The 14,964-nt window shown below is 41.5% G+C and overlaps 1 protein-coding gene across 1 annotated transcript in view; it reads left to right on the forward strand.

Moving 5' to 3' along the window:
• Positions 1–14,964, forward strand: part of EHF (ETS homologous factor) — a 50,708-nt gene that overhangs the window by 17,922 nt on the left and 17,822 nt on the right. The window contains exons 2-4 of the mRNA XM_083602746.1: positions 6,992–7,091; positions 12,682–12,927; positions 14,666–14,725. Coding sequence (XP_083458872.1) covers positions 6,995–7,091; positions 12,682–12,927; positions 14,666–14,725 — 403 coding nt within the window. The 5' untranslated portion in view covers positions 6,992–6,994. The remainder of the gene's footprint in view (positions 1–6,991; positions 7,092–12,681; positions 12,928–14,665; positions 14,726–14,964) is intronic.

The raw sequence follows: 14,964 nt of genomic DNA on the forward strand, positions 1-14,964 counted from the left end.
ATGATGGGCCAGCAGACGGTGGCCTCTTTGAATCCTCTAGTTTGATGGAAAAAGTCGCTCGATTTATTTCTCCGGAAAAGTGGGAAATTAGAGTTCAGTAAGATGAGTTGAGTGGCATCCAGCGAACCCCAGTAATTGTAGTTTGTAAGCCTAACGCAATCGTCGTATTGCAGAACGTATACAGTACTTTCTCCAAGCACAATTTATCATTTTATTTACTTGCTCAAATGTTTAAGACATTAAGGCACCACCACTCCAATAGCATAAGAAAACATCTTCCTCAAGATCTCGCTCCTGGTAGCCAGTTCAAATCTCACAGGCATATATGTGAAATTAAGAGTTTTTGCTCCAACATGCATCACTTTACACTTGTTTGCATTCTTAACAAGAGAAAAAAGTGCAAGTCCAAATACTCATCCTTGGGGGACTTCACTTTCTACATCTTCCCTTCAGGAGAATTTTCCATTACTGATCCACAAGAGGATCTCTTTTCCTAGTCCATGATTGTTAAACTTACTCAGGAGTATCTGGTGAGGTACCATATTAGAAGCTTTTTGAAAGTCCAAGTGCACTATTTAAACTGATCACCTCTATCTATATGCTTGTTGACACTCTCAGAGAACTCAAATAGGCAGAAGACATGTTGGCTCTGCTTCAGCAAGGCTTATCCTTCTATGGGCTTCGTTATTTTATCTTTAGCAATAATTGCCAAATGTTCTAGGGCAGTCATTTAGAGAATCTAGAAAATTTACCTCATTGTCATGACCAGTCGATGTGAGGATATTGAGGTTACCCAACATTGTAGCATTCCTTCTTTTGGATACTTCATTCTTCAGTCTAATACAAAGCAATCTTATAATTGCCTCAAACTCCTGTCAGATAGAATGCATACAACACAACCTGTAATCTCCTCCGAAAGCATTGCCAATCCTTCCTCAGCTCTCAGCAAAATATTAAAATTTAGGATCTGAATTCAGTGAGCTTCCTCATTAGCAATTGTTCATTTATGATGAAAAACATACATAAATAATTAAAATTACAGATCACCTTATGATGCATATATGTTGATCAGTCAACATAATGCTACATATATGCATATCTTAATTAAGAAATACATATTCAATCCTACAAAAACAAATTAGAGTTCACGAGCCATTCCAGATTTTCAGGCTGTGACATAAAATAAAATACTACAAGGGCATCAAAAATATATTTACATAATTTAAACATACAGTTTATTAAAAGAAAACATTGCAGACCACTTATTACTTAGCATTTTCTAAAACTAAAAGACTCAGGGCTGGGTTCAGTTAAGAAGAACTGAGCTCTGAGGCCAGGGCAGGCTGTCATGAATTCTCTGGGAGTGAACCTGAGGGAAGGCCAGTTCCCAAGGGAAGCCCTGCATACAAGTCTGCCTGCCATTGGCCAGTCTGAAGGTAGGCTTGGGTCCAATTCTTGGCCAGTGAGGTGAATATTCAGCTGGCTGGGCAGCTCCAGCGACCAAAGGCCAGGCCAGACCATGGTGGGGGTTGCCAGGCCTGCAATGCTGCCAAACTGTGTAAGGCTAAGACATTTTCATAAACCCAGGCCCTTATTAATTCAACGAAGCCAACGTGCTTGTGGAATCCAGTGCAAGGACTCCCACTAGTACAACAGGGCTTCCCCTGCCCCTGACACACAAAATTGCTCTGGGAGTTTGGGAGAACCCCAGAACAGCATGGATGAAGGAGAGGGGAGATTGCTCTGTCTGGCAAGCAGAAATTATTGTGGTGATGGAACATTGAATTTCTCCCTCTGTTGTATCTTCATCTGCTGGGGTTATTTTGGTAGGGTGATCTGTTGTTCAACATTGGGTAGGAGGGAGATTAAAAATTACTACTGGGCATGCCCAAGTCCCTAAAAGATATTCTGACCACAGTTTTCAAAGTTTGGCGTGTAAACCAGCAAATGGCTAAAATTCCTGCACAAGGGTGATATAATCCACTTGGCCCACACCTTTCAAAGTTGGAACATAAAATAGAGTATTGGTAGCCCACAAACTTCTCTATTCTAAAACCAGGAATTGGTGGTGCAAGCACCCAAATCAGAACAGTTTGGCCATCACAGCTAAACTACTGTTGTTGAACAAGTCAACCTTGTACACTCCCTGCACTGTGATGGTATTGTTCTCTACATAACATTCCCCGTGTTTTGGTATTACACATGTCCTGATATAGCAAGACGATCCAAATTGCCACTAATCAAAACAGGAGTAATTGATTTCAAATGTACCATCTGTCATCATCATTGTCATCATTTGTTAACAGGGTAAATTAAACATATATAAACAATGAAAACCAGAAAATGGAAAACAATCTATAGTGCAAAGGGTGGAACTCAATATGGCTGTAATTGGACTGTTCTGTCAGTGCCAAACAGAATGAATTCCCCTCTCTTCCCCTGCATGCTGTTCTGGTAGTTGTCCTGTGGGAGTAACAGATAGCACACAGGGTGGAAGGAGAGGAGGAAAACCCCATTGCACTAGTAGGAAGTCTTTGCACTGATTTGCACTAGTGCACCGGGTTAGTTGAATCCAGCCCAGACTATCTAAAATGCTCCTCCAATAACATAATAATCACAGGTCTTACCCACTCTAATAAAAGATGAGAACCACCATCTTCATTACCTGAGGAAAGAAAAGGTCTTAGCCTTGTGCCTAGAATGATGGTGGTAGTGCCAGGTTTGTTTCCGTGAGGAGAGCATTCAGCAGATCAGCATTTCTGGGTAAATGTAAATAGTCCTAAGCCTATGAATTCTGAAATTTCTGTTCGACTGATGTGTGTGTGTATTGCCTGAGAAATATATTTGTGTTTCTTATGGATTACTTATTTATTTCAATGCATTTCTAAACTGCTTCATAATCTTAAAATCTCTAAGTGTGTACACTATGTACAATACAAAAACAATGTCCATGAAAAACAAAGATACTGCCTACAGTCAATAAATCAGTATAAAAACATAAATGCAAATAAGGCAGATTAAGGGGATTAATAGACAAAAATCAGGGTCCAATCTTATGGGTCAGGGAAAGCCAGGACGAAAAGATAAGTCTTTGCAAGACATCTAAAGCAACTGATTTTTGCTGCTTTGAGTATGGCAGAGGGAAGGCTATTCCACAAAACAAGGGCAACAGCAGGAAATGCCTGTTTTCAGGTTCCCAGCCTATAATATTCTGTAGGGTGCGCTACCACAAATAGATTTTCACCAGATAATCTAAGTGATCTTACAGGTCTGTACAGAGGAAAGTGGTCTTTTGGGTAACCTAGTTCTGAGTTGTTGATGTCTTCATATGTTAACAACAAGGTATCGAATGTTGCCTGGTAATAGGAATATAGGTTAGCACAATGCTAAGGGGCATTGCTGTAGTCTAAGACGCTGAATGAAATACTGTGGCTACTGGAAATGCTTCTTAAAAAGTAGAAAATTTTATGACAGGTCTTCATGGGATATGGGCATTCATCTATCTTGGGACACAGTGAGGGAGTGTGCCTTTGGGGGGGTGAGGTTAATCTGTTAGAGAGTTAAAGTGCCTGCTGTGGCTGTAGAGACCAATTCAGGAGAGACATGTTTGGTTGCAGCTGGGTCAGATGAAGGTGTCCAGTTGTCCTGCTGCAGATACACCATGGCGTTTCTTCCTCTGCGCTCCACCCAGCAGCCATTCCTCCTCTGGTCACTGCTATGGACGCACAATCTGTATGTCTCCAGGCACTGTGGTCGTCTGCAAGGGATTCCCACACAGAGTGCCTGGTGCCCAAAGCCAGCTCCTCATAGAGCACACATCCTTGGGGATCCTGCCATTTTCCATTCGGTGGACATGACCAAGCCAGCTAGAAGTTGCCAAGACAGGAGTGCGAACGTGCTGGGAATGTGTCCTTGGGGGAGCACATCTTTGTTTGAGACTCAGTCCTGCCTTGTGATGCCCAAAATATTCCTGATGCATGTGAAGATATTAGTAACCAACAATTCTTATGCAACTTCTTGCTGGGCTTTGCCTTCTCTTCTGTGGATATAGCTATTTCCAAGAACTTTCGAATGAAATGCAGCTAGCTGCCCCAGCAGGCAGGATCAGGAGGGCTGCTAAGCCAGGGTTTGGACTGAAGTGCTAGTCACCATATACTGTAGTCCCATTGCTCTTCATGACTAACATTGGTTGGATTGGGGCCATTAGCTGTGAAACAAGTTAGTTGGTTATATTTCTAGTCCCGTTTTCAGGCAACTATTATTTCTCAGAAGTTCACATTAATCAAAAATAATGAGAGACAGGCCCTGGCTTCAGGCTTATGAGCTAAAAGACAAGAAAGTAGGGAGGGAAAGATATAAAGAAGGAAGGTCAGTGTGACAATGTCAAAACAATTTTGTGGGTTTCAAACCGGAATTTTGCTTTCAGTTTGGCCCTGGTCTGGTTTTGGAAGTAGTAAAACACTGCCTAGGGAGGGGGCTTTACAGAGAGTTGGCACTACCATCACATCTGCATCTCTGCCGTGCATGGTGGCCAGGGCAGAAGGCAGGGGACACACAGACTGCTACACCAACCTGAAACTGGTGCAGTTTTGGGACTGGATCAGGACCAGTATTATCATGTGACAACAGCCTGCCTGGTTCAGGATCCAATGGACCCTGAGTTGGTTCTGGCCCACCATTTCCCTGCCCGTCCAAAGCACTGTTTGGGGGCTTTATACAGCTTGTCAACAGTGGCACACCCACCCACAGGTTTGGGCAGAAGGAGAAGCTCTATGCCAGGTTGGTGGCTGGTAGGTCATGAGGGGAAGGTACCAGGGCTCCAAATTACCCTTCCCCTGTCCAACGCAAAGGGTGTTTGTTAGTAAAACTCCACAATACTTTTGACCAGTTGTTTTTTATTATTATTAAAGATTTTCTTGATTTACAAAAGTGTTTGCAATGTCTCTCGTATTTTTTCCATGTAACATTTTTACAAATCAGTTTCATTTGTTGAGACATTAGGTAGAAAAGGGGGAAAGAGGTGGAGGGGGAGCAAGATGGATGGGGGTGGGGTCGGGTGGCGATGTTTCTATTTTACTTACTTTATGTAGGGTTTGGTGTCAGTGTTGCCTGTGCAGGTTATTTGCTGTTCGCTTGTGTTTCTTTGGTGGTGAGAGAGGTTGGGGTTGGCCTAGGGTGAGGTTATTCATTTGTGGTTGGCTGTGGTGATCTTTTTTTCGTGTGTGAGTGGGGTGGGTGGGTGTTTTGGATCAGATTAGCCATATTGATTTGTATGCTGTTGGTGGATTTTTGTCGTTGTCTTGTTGGGCTGTGTATGTGATAAAGGGGAGCCATACCGGGGTGAAGGCGTCTTCTTCTATTTGTCCCCGTGTCAGTTTCAGTTTATTAGTTAATTTTTCTAATAGGGCTGTTTCCCATACTATTTGGTACCATTGGTCCATGCTTACTCCTGACAGGTCTCTCCAGTGTCTGGTTATGATGCTTCTGGCTGCTGAAAGTAGGTGGGTTATGAGTTCTTTGTGGTGTAAGTGGGCATTATTGTCTTGGAAGATGTTTAGTAAGGTCAATTCTGGGGTAGTTTCTAATACTTGCTTGGTTATTTTACTTATTTCTTGTATGTACAAATTTTAAGAAATAGACCAGTAATTCTATAAAGCATGGAAAGCTTGTTTAGAACCATCTCTAGATTCCCTGAAGGAAACTTGGGAAACAGATGCTGGTTTAACAGTTCATATGAATCAATGGTGAAAGCCTTAAGATCTATTTCAATGTCATTTTGAAATACTGTATTGTTAGACTGATCCAGTGAATGATTGCATTTAGTATTCCCATGAGACTCTGGCAGAAGAATTTGGCAGTGGATAGTAAATGTTGGTTGGTGCTGTGTGGCTCCGAGTGCTTTTCTCATTCATATGTTATGAAGCTGTTGTTAAGCCTGGAGGTTTTTCATAGATTATAGTATAATTCACAGGGTTGTAGCCATGAAAAGCATACCTTTTATGCAAAAAATCTTTGAAGTGTTTCCTAGAGTCTGGGATTGAGAAGATGCACACACATTATTGTTAAATCAGGCTTCTCCGTTTTTAAAAAGTCTTGTAATACTTGACATCAAATGTCTCTCTAAATATACAACATTACATTTCTGTTTTGCGTGTGTTAGCAGTCTGAGAGCAAATAGTGTTGATTAAGCATAGCAAGGTAAAACATTTTGATAACATTTAGAACACTTTCTTACATTGTCTTTCTGCTTATCTTTGGTCCAACTTTCTGTCTAGTTGGCTATTTGTTAATCAAGGTTAATCTTTAGCCTGCATTTTATGTTGACATAATATAAATGTTGTTTATTCCAGATGTCTGCATATATGATTGAAAATAAGTTTTAAAACACTTTTATAAAAGAGTGCACAGCTGTTCAGAACTTACTGTACTTATGGCCCTTTATTCCAATGTTTTAATGTTTAATGTCATCAAGAAATTATTGCACAAATTGAGGGAGCAATCCAAATTTAGGGAGCATGTGCTTTATTTGAGGGAAAATATGGTTTTAGTATATAAAGCTTTTAAACTCAGGTTCTGGAGCGTCAAATAGCACGAATTACATTTTACTACTCAAAGAAAGATCGGGGGAGGAAATTCAGCTTTCTTTCTTTTTTTCTTTCTTTCTTTCTTTCTTCCCCTTAATGTCTTTCAAATGGGAGTACCGTAAGTAAAGGTAGGTTGCTGTCTTGTTTTTTTGTTTAATTCTGCTTCCTTCCTTATTACAGCTTACTCTTTTATGGATGGGTGGCTGTAGAAACTTGATTCATCCATATGAAAATCAGGCACAGCAATGTTTTGCCAGTAGGAAGTTTTATTTCAGCCAGAAAGGGGTTGTGGCAACTTGTTCCTAACCTGGGCTGTGGCATTTGCCATTGTTTGCTTTTGATGGGATATTCTTGGTATTTGTGGAGCAAGAAGTTTGAGCTAAGTCAGCTGTTTGGTTCATTTGCAGATCATGATTTTAGAAGGAACTGGCAGAATGAGTCTTAATTCAGTCACAAGTCTTCTCCACGAGCAGCCATCCTGGACAGATGGATACCCCACATGTCATGGTAGGAAGAATTCACCCGTGGTGATCTGTGAATTGACTTGGGAGTTGTAAACCTTTATCTTGCCCTTATTCCACTTTGGGGGGGGGGGAACTATTCAGTCTACTTTACTGCGGTATTATTGTTTGCATTACAATTTTACTGTATTCCTTAAAAAAACAAAACAAGAAAATTCCACGCTACCAAAATGGAATGCAGTGTAACCAATGCAATTTATATTCTATGGTAATTTATTATACCCTATTTATTCCTGCTATTTATTTGGAAGATGATGATTATACTCTATATATCACAACATTTTTTGGGGGGGGGCAAGAATCTCTAAGTGGCTTAGAAATTAAAAACCAAAAAACAGTAAGTAAATGATAAAAATCCATCAATTAAAAACAACAGAGTAAATGAACAGAATAACTAATATAATATAATATAATATAATATAATATAATATAATATAATAATAATATAAATTTCCTGCAATGGAGTGTACTGTCAACAGCAGCCATGATGCATACTGCTCCCGAATAAACACCACATTCTAATCTAGCCATGACATCAGGAGAGATCATTTCTACAACTTGAAATTCTCCATTCCAATTCTGACTGTTTTAGTTAACACTGAGTGGTGGTTGTTGGCACTGAAACTCAGGATGCCACCTATGGCCAGAAGTTGTTTGGGGTGAGATAAACCTCTTCATTTGGCACATGACTGAAATCTACACTAGACTTGCTCTCAAATAGGTCACGTATGTAGGACAGACTCATTAAAGCCTTTCTGTCATTAAATGCTAAGCAATTAGACTAAAAGCCCCTAATTTCTGTACGTAGAAATATATTCAGGTGTTTATTGGAGACAGCAGTTTCCATTGAGTCTGCTGTTGACGGTATACACTTTTCCATGAAGTTTATTTGAGATCTCTATCTATCATCTATCTATCATCTATCTATCTATCTATCTATCTATCTATCTATCTATCTATCAATTAATCATCTATCTATCTATCCCCCTAATTTCTGTATATAGAAATATATTCAGGCTGTGAATCCATGTAGATCTAACTTTTAAAACGTTTTCCTTAACTCTAAATAATCCATTTATTTATTGCATTTATACCCCACCTTTTTCTCCAAGGAACTCAAGGTAACATACATGGTTCTCCCTCTTTTTATTTAATCCCCACAACAACCCTGTCAAGTAGGTTAGGATAAGAGGCAGTGACTGGCCCAAGGTCACACCCAGTGAGTTTCATGGCAAAGTGGGCATTTGAACCATGGCCAACAGGACCTAGTCTGACACTCTAACCACTAGCTCACAACACTACCCTTAAACCTGGTCACATAAAGTAACTATTAGACAGTTTTCTTCTGACAATTCACCATACAATTATATTTCTCCAATATTTTTTTTTAACTATCTCTAAAAGAATTTCTGGTTATTTTATTTTAAAATCCTCATAACAAACTCTTATTGCCAACTTTCCTTTTATCAGCAATGTTTCCTCTTGAAATTGATGCTTCACAGTTGTTCCAGTTTTTGAGTTGTCTGACAAAAACATAATTTCTCAGTAAGGATATCAGATTCTGAAACTTCTTAAGATTCACTTGTAGTTTTGAATGCAAACACACCTAGGTTCCCAAGTCAGATCTTCCTCCAAAAATCACATGAAGTGTAGAAAAAAAGATTCATTTGCTTGTCCATTTTTTTTACCAATTTGGTTATGCACATGGGTGTTGCCAGATGGGGCAAATGGGACACGTTTTGCCTACCTAGAAATATACTTTGCCCCACTTCTGTCCTCCCACCCTGATCCCACCTCCCCTGGTTCTGCCACTACCTATGCATTATTTAGATTTAGAGAAGCTAGACTACTCCTTATATAAAATGTGGTATAGAATAAAACCCTTGCAAATGTGATCCTCCAGACACAATGTAAATAAGAGAGAATACATATATTCTGAGTGTATACGTCTCCGTGCTCCTGTGTTGAGTTCCTTTCAATTTTCCCAACAACTGGGAACATATTGACTATCTTATTTTATTGCATAATAAAGAACTGAGGCCACCATCACAGTTTTTAAATAATTCAATCCTCTGGTAGTCTGTCCACTTTGAGATACTATTGCAGGCTTTAAGTGATGACTTGCTGGGAGAGAGACTGCTTGCCTACATTTCAGAAACACAGACTAACTCCAAATTGACAGTGGGATGTTTAATATTTATTCTTTCAAGCCCTGTGTGCTTGCATGCCCAGATACATGTGCATACACAGATATGCTGTTGCACAGTATTGTTTACTTTTCAGGTGGTTGTTTTTTTAATATAAAAAACCCCCAATATTTCAGCTATCGTTTTGTTCAGTATTGGTATACTTATGAATATTTGGATATTTACGAAGCAGCTTAGAGTTTGGCCTTGAAGTCCAGGGGAGGGGAAACATTTCTGCAAATGTCAGACCAGATCTAAAATATGCATAATACTGACTGGCTAGCCCAAACGATCTTGCCAAGAAATGCCCCTTTGGAGCAGTCTTGCACTTCAGAAAAGTTCCTCTTTTTATTAATAAAAGCTGGTGAATGAATGGATAAATCACATATATATATCCCTGTGTTTTTAATGACATTATTGTAAATCTCCTTGAGATAGATGTAAAAACCGATTCAATCTATCAATAACATTAGCTATCAAAAGGTGTGTGTCTGCCATTTCTGCTACGAAGTCAAGAGGAAGTCAGTCAGTATGTCTTGTTCGCTAATATGCTATCTGAGATCTCTGGCTTCACCGATAGAATGCTTGTATTTAGAACAACAGCAACAGGAACAACAAAAGTGTTTCCAAATTTCCAAAGCCTTTCATGAACCCTAGAGCAGATATCTAGACTAGCTTTTTTGCACCTGCATTGGAACTGAAAACAGAGGAGAAAATTGGGTTAGAGAGACTTGGAGAGTAGAGACTCTGTAATATTGAGCCATATATGAATTTAGGATTCTATATTGCTGGGGTATTGCCTTCTCAAGGTTGGGGTGGAGGGTATACTGCTCCTTTCCTGTCATCCCTCGAGGATAGATCACAAATAATGATGGAGGAGATGGTTTCTCCATCTCATGGCCTTTAGCCTGCAGGGTGGTTCAAGGGTCTATCTTGGTGCCCATTAATATCTACATGAAACCACTGGGTGGAGTTGCCTGGAGATACAGGGTGTGGTGTCATCAGTACACTGACAACACCCTACTCTTATCTCTCCTTCCCATCTAATCCTAGGAAGGCAGTAAAAGTTGTGAATGGGTGTCTGAGGTCTATGATGAAGTGGATGACAGTAGAAAAACAAACAAACCCTAATCCAGAGAAGATGGATGCGCTGTTGACTGGAAATATGGCTGGGCCTGGAATAGGTGCACAGTCTATTGTGAATGGGGTTCGACCTACCCTGAAGCTCAGATTTGCAATAGGATGTCCTCTTGGATTTAGTGCTGCTCTGAGAGGGTGACAGCAGCCAAGAATGCTTTTTACCAGTGATAATGCCAACTGCATACTTTCTTGGATACAAACAGCCTCGTCACAGTAATTCTTGCCTAATTGCTATAGTGACATCCAGATTACTTTACTGGAATGTGGTCTACATGAGACTGCCTTTGAGGAGTCTTAAGAGTCTAAAACTGCTTTGGAACACCAAGATCTTGCCTGGGGCAGTCCTTAGTAGACATGGAGTACCAATTGTGATACAACAATGGCTTCCAGTTGGTTTCTGGGCCCAATTCAATGTTAGCTTTGACCTTGAAAGCCCTAAATGGTTTCGGTCCATAATATCTGAAGACTAGGGGCTTTTTTTGCAAGTGTATTCTGCAAAATATGTTATTGATTGTCAGCGCTGCCCAAGGTCCCAGCTCACACAAGACCAACGCTGCTCCTTGCCCAAGTTTAAAAGTCTTTATTGAAGTTCAGTCTCATTTCTAGACGCGCAGCGTGCAACGCTACATCTGTCCGTCAGACCGTAGAACTCCCATCTGAATCTCCTCCCCCCTGACACCAGCTTACGATTCTAGCCTTACTCCACCTTTTCCTCTTTTCCTTCTTTCTCTGGGTCCTTCTGCTAGTCGGAGTCTCAGCCCTCCGAGATTCTTCTGACGCTGATTCTCCCGACTCCTCCCCCCCCTCTTTCGGGCTTTAGGACCTGGCTCCCAATCCGGGTTTTCTGCTGTCCCGCGCTCCTCCACATTTGAACTTCGCGCGCGCGCGCAGCCTCCCACTTTCCTTCTGACCGTTACACTTGTGTCACTGCTCCCCCTTTCGGGGAGGCTAGCTGGACCTGGCCTTCCCTCCGTCTCCCCACTCCCCGATGGAGGAGAAGCTGGTCCTGACTCACGTGACTCTTCCCCCCCACTGTGCTCTGGTGGGGGAACTGGCCCTACTGCTCCGCTACTCCCTTGGGACTCCCCTCTGGTTCCTTGTTTATGGATCGTCCCCTCTGGGATTCGCCTCGCCCTTACCATAGGCGCCCCCTCCTGGGAATCTTCAGATTCGCTGGAGAAGCTCATGGAATCTCTCGGTCCACTGTCATATTCCCCTACGCTCCCCTCTGATTCCTCTCCTCCGCTCTCTATTTGCTCTCTCCCCTGCTCTTCTGCTCCTGAGCCTCTGACATCCATTCAATAACATGCCTTAGTGGCGGACTTAGACTGTAGTATCCACACATAACCCCACTTTATTAGTTGTTCTGCATTGCTTCCCCAACTTTACTATACTGTTGCCATCTGGAGGGGCACTCTGGCACTATGGCACTATGGCACACACACACACCCAGGATAAAAATTAAACCATAACAGCTGTAGTATCAAAAAGATAAAGGATTTCAGCAGGATGTTACGGGACATGTACTGATTGGAAACAAAGCAGTGTGTCTGCCTCCCAAACCTGTGTAGGTGCAAACATTATTGAAAGTGAGATTGCATATAACTGCCCATATACCACCATGAGCACAATTTTTTTTTTAAAAAAAAAAAAGACATCTGGCAAGGTCTCAAGGTTATCAACACCTGAAGTTTTATCTCTCTCTCAGATGCCTTGTTCTCTCACCTTCTGTCATACAATGGGCAGTTACCTAGGACAGGGCCTTTTCATCAGTGGCACTAAGATTATGGAGCTGCCTTCCTAGGACTCACTTCACAGTGGATTTATAGTAACTAGATGGAAGCTGTTCAGAGGACCTTTGGGGACTTCTGCTTTTATTGTATTTTTACCACCTAAAAATACTTTTTTTGCTGCTTTTGTTGGCTTTTGTTGCTACTTAATCAGTTATAGTATTCTTTCTTCTGCTGTTAATTATTTGCTGATTAATGTTTGAGTTGCATCCAAACAAATTTTACTCAGAGCAGACCCATTGAGATGAATGGAGCTAAGTAAGGCATGCCTTTTAATTTCAATGGGAGAAATGCAACTCAGCTTGCCAGATAAAATAGTGTCCCTTCTCCTCCCCTTGTGTGCTGTTCGGGGGTGGGGGGAGGCAGGAAATCTGTATATAAAATAATACTAATGCCATTTTACCTACATTATTTGCTGATGATCAGTGATCAGGCAAATGACTCGAGTTTTTTCTTGCAGCATCAGGCAGTTTCTTTGGAACTCAGTGGCATGAGATACACCCTCAATACTGGACAAAGTATCAGGTCTGGGAATGGCTTCAGCACCTTTTGGACACCAACCAGCTTGATGCCACCTGCATTCCTTTCCAGGAGTTTGATATTGGTGGGGAACATCTGTGCAACATGAGTTTGCAAGATTTCACCCGAGCAGCTGGCACAGCTGGGCAGCTTCTTTACAGCAGCCTTCATCACCTGAAGTGGAATGGTAAATAAAGCACACTAAAGTATCAGGGATTCCAGACCGGATGTATACAATTCTGTAAATTACTTGTTCCTGCATGGCACATCATTGTTCCCTGCAGAATTTGCTTCCAGGTCTGATGAAGTAGCAGCTGTGTTTCTTGCGGCTGGATTATGACGGTGCAGTTGGGGCTGTGGGTGTGAAAGATCATACTGCACAAAACCTTTGCTTAGTGAGAAATTTTTATGTACTTTTTTAATGATGGGTTCAGTCATGTCCTGTTCTCCCATCACTCAAATTTTACTAGCACTGCTTCATTTTTTTAAGGAGAAGCTTTCTTCAGACCGGGTGTGGGGAACCTCTCTCAGTCAGAAGACTATGTGCCTGGGTGGTGGGCAGGGCTAGAGGTAAACGTGGTCAGAACAATGTTGGTGAATTTTACCTTTGTACAGTAAGCTACCATGCAGATACCAGGGCTTTTTGCACACAGCACGCCTCTCCTCCTTCCCTCCATTCGGACAAGAGGCATAAGCAGAGTTCAAGAGCACAGTCCAGCCAGGCAAAAACACTCAAAGAGGATGAGGAACAGAGACAGTGATTGGTGTGTCTTGGGAGGGTGTGTGGCTTGGAAAGAGTTCCGGGGACCAGATAGAGGAGGGCCACATTTGACTTCCGGGCCGGAGGCCATAGCAGAGGCGCTAGCTTCTCCAGAGGATCAGGCCCCCCAATGTGATGCTGTGCAACATTATCTAAATATTGAGGGGGCCAAACTCCCTAAATTAGGGGAGCCAAAAGTGCCTCGGTCCCTAGGAGTTGGCACCTTTAGGCCCTACCATTTCCATTGCTTCCTACCTTTACGTGCTTCATTGACATCCCTCCTTAAAACTTATATGTGAACTTTAAATTCAGTGTTACAGGGATAACATTAGCTTACCACTCAGTTTCTGTATTGATATCTAGTATGCTAATGATCTGCAGGTTAAAACATGCCCTTCATATTCCTTGAAACACCTTGGGATGATATCTGCATAACTGCAGCATTCATTGAGCCAGGCAAATTCATCCTATTTCAGGTTTACGAACCTCCAGCATCTCTTTTATATGGTAATCAGGGCAATATCAGGTCTTTAAAATAGCTGAATATCAAAACAAAGTTTGTAGCAAGGCCTTCACATAGCAAACTGAGTAGTGCTGAGCATGAAATCTATGCCCCAGAGACCATGCTGGCAGTCTCAGAATGGCCTCTTTAGCTGTACCAAATAAATAGGGAGGTGTAAGCCAGGATGTGTGCGAAGCCAAAGAAGAGGATGGGCAGGGAAAACACTGAATGTTTCAGGTAAATATAAACCTATAACTTTGCAAAGGTTTTATATAGGCTCCCAGCCCTTGTGAATCTGAGACTTGAAAATGTATTTTCATGAATTCAAAGTGCTGCATTAGGATATGGTTGCTGAATGGCTGAGGGCTGTTTGCCGCACAAAAACCTCACACCCACAGGTGTGTTTGATACATGTGTTTGCTTGCGATTTTGATATGTGCATGCCAAGGAGCTGGGGGGGGGGAATCCTGTGGGATGACACTGTCATGCAGAAGTTATAAAGCAAGTGACTGCTTTTCTTTCTCGTTCTGCTATAAACCAGTAACTAGTAGAGCTGTCTGATAGCATTGGTTCTTCTTGTTGAAACAGGCCAATTGGTTTGGTGGTGTGTGCTTAAAATCCTGCCCTTATGTATATTGAGCTGCCCTTTGCATTCTCTTGCAGGCCAGTGTGGAAGTGAAATGTACCCTTCACACAATGTCATTGTTAAGACAGAACAAACAGGTGGGTGATGCCAGCAATATTGATGTCCCAATCAACTGCAAACAACTCCAAATAGATATGAATTAAGATGATGTGAAGAAATAAAGACAGGCACATTTATCTGGAAAAGGACAAGGAAGCACATTTCGATGTTACGAAAATAATAATAATAATAATAATATGCACTAAATATAGGGGAAATGATGTGAGTCAACATTAAGCATTTTAAAAGTTTCATTGATCGCAATAGATGAGAGTCA

This window comes from Podarcis filfolensis (assembly GCF_964270895.1).
Source record: "Podarcis filfolensis genome assembly, chromosome: 1".
In the NCBI taxonomy this organism is placed as follows: Eukaryota; Metazoa; Chordata; class Lepidosauria; order Squamata; family Lacertidae; genus Podarcis; species Podarcis filfolensis.